Source organism: Protobothrops mucrosquamatus, unplaced genomic scaffold, assembly GCF_001527695.2.
Source record: "Protobothrops mucrosquamatus isolate PMUCROS unplaced genomic scaffold, P.Mucros_1.0 scaffold708, whole genome shotgun sequence".
Taxonomy (NCBI): domain Eukaryota; kingdom Metazoa; phylum Chordata; class Lepidosauria; order Squamata; family Viperidae; genus Protobothrops; species Protobothrops mucrosquamatus.
Window position 1 is genome coordinate 155400 of NW_015386989.1, and position 6328 is coordinate 161727.

The 6328-nt window shown below is 48.7% G+C and overlaps 1 protein-coding gene across 1 annotated transcript in view; it reads left to right on the forward strand.

Moving 5' to 3' along the window:
• The first annotated feature begins 1622 nt into the window (after positions 1 to 1622).
• Positions 1623 to 6328, forward strand: part of CHTF18 (chromosome transmission fidelity factor 18) — a 54912-nt gene continuing 50206 nt past the window's right edge. The window contains exons 1-5 of the mRNA XM_015818254.1: positions 1623 to 1727; positions 2641 to 2889; positions 4027 to 4171; positions 4817 to 5009; positions 5151 to 5240. Of these exons, the coding sequence (XP_015673740.1) occupies positions 1640 to 1727; positions 2641 to 2889; positions 4027 to 4171; positions 4817 to 5009; positions 5151 to 5240 (765 nt within the window). The 5' untranslated portion in view covers positions 1623 to 1639. The remainder of the gene's footprint in view (positions 1728 to 2640; positions 2890 to 4026; positions 4172 to 4816; positions 5010 to 5150; positions 5241 to 6328) is intronic.

Sequence of the window (6328 nt, forward strand, 5' to 3'; positions counted from 1 at the left end):
TTATTCTCCAAAGCAACAGAGGGCAGGACAAGAAAATGGTTGGAAACTGATCAAAAAGAGAAGCAACCTCGAATTAAGGAGAAACTTATTCTATTCTATTCCCACAAAAGTATATTGTACATGTTAACCGCTGCAATGAAACCTAATCTTTTTTATTGGAGAAAAATTGATCCCTTGTATTGAAGAATGATTAAGTTGTAGAAGTTTGCTCTGATATCTAAAATAACAAGATAAATTTATATATATTTGAAATATTAGCAGTTTTGCTGTAAAATTTAGGAGCCCGATGCTCTCTTTGTGCCAATGCAAGTCTTGCATTAAGACTTAGACATGTAAATGATCCACTACTAGTAAAAAGTCTGTGTTTATCTGAAAACAAGTCATTCTGACCACAACCATAAAAGCTGAGCTGGAAAGCCATCTAGCCCCATCGCTTCTTGGTGCAAGATTTGCGGTATCATTTCAGATGATTATTCAGCCTCTTTGAAAACACCCGAAGAACAGATTCCTTCTGTGGCAACCTATTCCATGGTTGGTAGATCTTAATCACCAGAAAACTCTTCCTCATAGTCCTAAACATGACTTGTTTGGTTTGAGTTTATTTCTTACAAAATGTATATCCTGTTCTCATTTGCAAATTCAGTGAGTTGTGTGAATCCCAGTGTTGTAATTTTTAAATTTGTGGTTTATGGCATAAGGGGCAGCCCGAGGCCCCAGGGCTGCCCATTGTTTTGCAGTCTTGGAATAGCCACCAAGCCTATATGAAAACTGACTGCACAGTACCTTATTACCTTTTACCAGACCTGCAAAACCAGTCCTTAAGGCTCCTGGGCACACCCCCGACCATTTTCGAGGGGCAACCCCTGGGTCAAGCAAAGTGAGATGGGCACCACCTAAATTTGATAAATAAATAAAATATAAATAAATACGGTTGTGTTCCCCACTGAGAGCAACTAGGCCTAGCAGAGAACTTGTCTAACGGGCGGCCACCCGCCTTTTTTGAGCAGTCAGGGAGAAAGAACTCTGCGCGTGGGCAGGAGCTCTGCTCTCCAGCCATTCACAAGTTCGCCCAGCCCGCAGTTTGGGGCCGGGGAAGCAGCCTCGCGCGCCTTCCTTCGGGGCCGCCGCGGGGCTCCCCGAGCCTCCTTCGCTCCTCCCGCCACTCCCCAGCCTGGGCTACGTCGTGGCAAGGACAACCGGGCCCGCCCCCCCGATTTGGGCTGAGGGGCCGCCGCCGCAGTCTAGCCTCCGCGGCCGATCCCTGGCGCGCCCCGGCCATCGACGCCTCGCCCCTCGGTGCGGCGGGTCCGGCTCAGGGCCGCCAGCCTGGGCAAAGCGGCCAGGCCTCCCCCACCCGCGCGCCGCACAGGGAGGGGCCGGCGAGCGAGCGAGCGAGCGGGCGAGCGGCCGACCCACCTGCCCCGGTCCCAGCTGTCGGCGAAGGCGCCCCCTCCCCGCGAGCACCGCCTCCCGGCCCGCGCGGACCAATCAGCGCTTCCCTGGGGGAGCGGAGGATGGCTGGGGGGCTCCCCAGGAAGTGCAGGTTTTGCGCGCGCCAGGCTGGTTCTCCGGCCGGAAGGGGGCGGCCCCGGCGGGCGCTCCTCTTTCCCGCCGCCAAGCGGAGCGGAGGGGGCGAGCGATGGAGGGCGAGCGGGAGCTGTACGGCATCGAGGACGAGTTCGAGGCGCAGTTCGCCGACGAGCTGGAGGTCCTGGCGGAGCTGGAAGGTGGGCAGAGCGGGGGAGGCCGCGAGGGCGTGATGCGCTAACGCCGCCTCTTCGGGACTCGGGGACAAAACCCGACGCGCCCCGAAGAGGGACGAGCTGCAGAGGCCCGGGGCGGAGGTGGGGAGAGGGCTCGTACGAGGGACTCTGCCGCCTCCCAGGACGAGAAGTTCTCCGCTCGGGGAAGGCGCTGCCGGCTCCCCACGGCGAAGGGAGGCGGGGCCGTCCCGGCTTGCAGCTCTGGGGCTGCAGCTTCCCCTTTATCTGGGCCCTTCGTGAGCAGCTCAGCAAATGCCCGCCGCATCTCTGCTGCCATCCCGAGGTGCCCTGGATCTCGGCAGCCCGGGTGCCTTGGAAAAGGCTCCCAGAATGCCACCTCGAGCCAATTCCTGTTTTAAAAAAACCCAAACGGATTCAGCTCTCACTCCAGGCATCAATGACCAGGCTCAAGTTGTCCTGCTTCGGACATGCGAAGACCCAGCTCTCTGGAGATGCTGGGAAAGGCGGACAGAGAGGCAGAAAAGTGGATGGACTCAATTGCAGTGGTAGTGAATGCACCGTGGGAAGACCAGAGGGGACACAGATCATCCCTGGGAAAATCTCATCTGTCTCAGTTATGGCTGTCAGTGACCTGAAAGCAATTAATGGTCTCCCTTTTCTAATTATCTACCATATGTCCTGACTAGAGGGTATTTCCATGCATATCAGTTGAGAGTACTGTTCTCTATAAGAGCGTACAAGCAAACTTTTCATCTTACTTGGGCTAGATGAAATGGTTTTGAGACCAGATTTGGCCCATGTAATCTATCGTTGCCTAAACCGTGGCATGGTCGAGGAATATGAATTGGTTTGCTCAACCCAGCTGGAGATTTGTTTCAACATGTGAATTGTTTGACTGCTGTCCTATTCTTTGCAGGTCCAACCCTAGCAGTAGGATGCAATAAGGTCTCAAAGTTCCGAAGCCAAAAGCGCACATTTGAAGAGGCGCTCTCTGCTGGGGACCTCCATTTTTGTCTGGAAAAAGATGGCCAAAACCAGGTTTCCCCCAAGAAGACGCTGGGTGAAGGTGACCCAAAATGTGAGGGGCCAGAACACCCCCCAACAATCACAGAAATGGTAGAAGATCATGCAGATCATCTGATCCAGAAGGTTGGCACAGCTCACAGTGAGTTTTAAAGTCCATTGTACAATAAAAGTGACGGTGTTTTGTTTTATCTGCTGATTTACAAAAAGATGGCTGTTACATTTAGAGTTTAATTAAGGAGCTGAAGGCAATTTGACTTTACAGAGGCTGTAGCTATGACATGGACTGCTTGTGCTCTTTGGTGTTGGGGCAAAAGGCAAGATGACATCTTTTGGCAACAGTGCCTTCCCAGATACTTCTTTGGGCCCTTTAAAGAGGAAGTTGGCATGTTGCAAAGCAAACTTTTCAGCCTTGTGGCATAATTTTTTATCCCTCGAGGTGGGATAAACTGGCAGAATTAGTGGCAGAAATTTTTATCCCTCAAGGATTTGGAGTAATTTCAGTCTCCCAAGCATTTCAAACAGTCTAAAAATAAAGGATTTTCCAATTTTAGGGAAGCTGCCAGTAAAGAAGGGAGACAGGATGCTCTCAAAAAGAAAATCCAGGAGTCTGGTACAGCTACTAAAAAGGTCACAGCCAGAGTCCCTGGGAATCATTGGAACTTACCTTTGGATGAAGATGGGGACTCGGTGGAGGAGTAGCATTGAATTGACAGCAAACCCCACCTCTCTCTCATTCCCACTTCCCTACATGCCTGTCTTTTATTGTCATATCGCTGTATCCTCATTGTTTTCTTTTTCATTGTTTATTCTTTCCATTAGAATTTGCTACTGTTATATTTACACTTTTTATTTCTCTGTTTTTATTGTTGTGAGTTGCCTAAAGTAGCCTCACAGTGAAATAGGCAGCAAATAAATTCAACAAAGATTCCCAGAAGAGGTTCAGATTCTCTGACAGGAGACAGAAATACTTGTCTAAACCAGGGATGGATAGCTTTTCTTTGTTGGGGGCTGCAAGGGCATGGCCAGTGGGGTGATGATACTCAAAACATGGACGTGGGCAAAATATTCAAATCCTTAAGCCTTGCAGAGGGTTAAAACTATTTTATTTCTGAAAAATGACAACATTTGGGAAAATCCATTGGAGTTGGGAACGAAAATTTCTGAACTGGCTGATGAATTATAGGGGCTGAGGTCCCGCCCTGCTAGAGAGTACCAGGCTGAGGAAGGCCTATTTACAAATAAAACAGCTATTCTTTGCTCCCTGGCATTCCGACAGCACCAAAACCAAAGCGGCGACGACTTGAAGCTGTGAAAAGGCTGGACTTTGGGCAGCTCAACAGAACTGTCTCTGAAGACTCACCACAAGATAGCTCAGCACCAACTCTTTCTCCTAATGCCCTTTCTGAATACCTGGATGCAAGGTTAGCTCATCAAGACTAACAAAACATGCTCAAGGTGGTCGGTGTTAAAGAGGGTTTTGTTCAGTTGGGCAGCTCAACCAAACCCTCAAAGTCAGAATGATACTAGATCTGCCCTCATAGGAAGTATGAGGAGCTTCCCCAGTTGTTTTTCACCATTGCAGTGGGACATTTGTAAGATCCAAAGGCATCCCAGATAATAAAAATAGTGTCTTTTTCCATCAAAATACATTTTTTAAATAGGACAGTGATAGGATTTGATAGGCTACTGCACTGAGTTACTGTTGACTATTAGATGACAGCGGACAGGTACGAAAGCCATAATGACTGCCATCTAGTGGTTGTCCACCACCTTGCAGTCCAGGTTTGGTAGCCCAAGACTGAGGGAGGATAGTGGGCAGCAAGAGAAGGGTCTGGGAGCACATTACTAAAGGAAGATGAGTTATAAATAAGGTTGTGAAATGTGGTTACAGAAGCATATACCTTCCCTTTGGCACAGAGCATGTGCCTTCCAGATACTTGAAATTACATTACTTTTCATGACCAACCAGATGAGTTATAATCTGGAGACCACTGGAGGAAGCCTGTGTGCTGCCTTTTCAAGGGTTTGGTAAGAGTTGTTCTTCTTTCCCTACTCTAACTGGGTAGGAATCCAAGACCTGATGTCGCAGATCCGGGGGAAATAAGTGACATAGTCCTGCTGCATGACACACCTCCAGGGAAGAAGGAATCCGGGAAGATCCTCAAACGTCCACCCATCCTGCAGGACTACATCAATGTGACCTCTACTAATGGCACACGAGTCTTTATGGTTGTGAAGGAGGATGACATAGCAATGGAGGTACCAATCGAAGAAGGGCTTGAGTTTTTGTGGAAACTCACCATGATCTTTTTCTGCTTGTCTGGAATGGGATGGGACAGGTTTGGAAGTAGGTCACATCCTGCTACGCCTGTTATAGGAATGCTTTGTCTGGTTTTGCAGTTTGCCAGTTCTGTTAGTTGGAAGAGACAGAGACCACTTCACCTTCTGGGTGTCCCATTTGCCTACCTTAAAGAAGAAGTAATGGAAGAGGTACAGTTCTTCTCTACAACCCTCCCCTTCCCCCCAAAGCAGAATCCTGCCTGTGTTCCTTCCCCCTGCCTGGTTCATCTGGCTTTTGGCAAAGATACAGCAGTTTGTATTGTTTGTATACGAAAACGCCAGGTCCAACTTAATGTCAACCATCCCACTCAGTCATCTAGCAAAGAAAGACTCCTGGAATATACTTTACTAAAGCTTAAGTAGTTACAGAAATAGCAAAGCTGGATCTGGCGTTTTCGCATGCAAACAATGCAATTAACTTTTTTTCCCCCCCAGCCATCCCCCTGTTACCAAGTAATGTCCAATTGGGTACTTGGGTATTGTTTGGGTAACAACCGACCTTCAATTCGTGGGCTTTCCAGCTCTGCATGCCTGGGGCTGGCTGTTGCTTCTCACGCTTCTGGCCAGCACAGCTTGGTTTCCATCCCTCCCCGAATTCCTCCCTGCATTCCCATCCCCTCTTCCCTCCCTCCCACCCACCCATCCCCCTTGCTAATGTCAGGCAATCAGCTTGCGATGCTTGGCTAGCAGAAAGGCAGCCATGACAGTAACTTTATTTTTAAATCAGTGTGGTATAAATTCAAACCTGCTTAATTATAATAAAATTCAACTGCGAAATATTTAACAAAATAAACATGCAATAAAACATCAATATTATTACATTTTAAAAACTCCAGGCTCACAAGGAGTCCTGCACAGTTTACTTGCAGCCATGAAGAGGGCTTGCTGAGCAGAGTTCTGTCTCAGCCTCACTGCACCCACGCCCAAAATCCCTGCTGCTGCTGCAGTTACGCTGAGGCAATGAGCTTGTCTCTCTTTCCTGGACAGCAGCAGAACCTACCAATTCTTAAAAAGGATCTGGTCTTTCAGAAAAAATAAGTACCCGTATATACTCGAGTATAAGTCGACCCGACTATAAGCCGAGGGACCTATTTTTCCACAAAGAACTGGGAAAAAATGGTGACTCGAGTATAAGCCGAGGGGGCATTTTTCAGCACACACATTTTTCCGCCTGGGCTAATCGGCCTCTTTGCAACCCCACCCCTCTGGTAACCGCGCGATTGTAGCACTTTGCACAA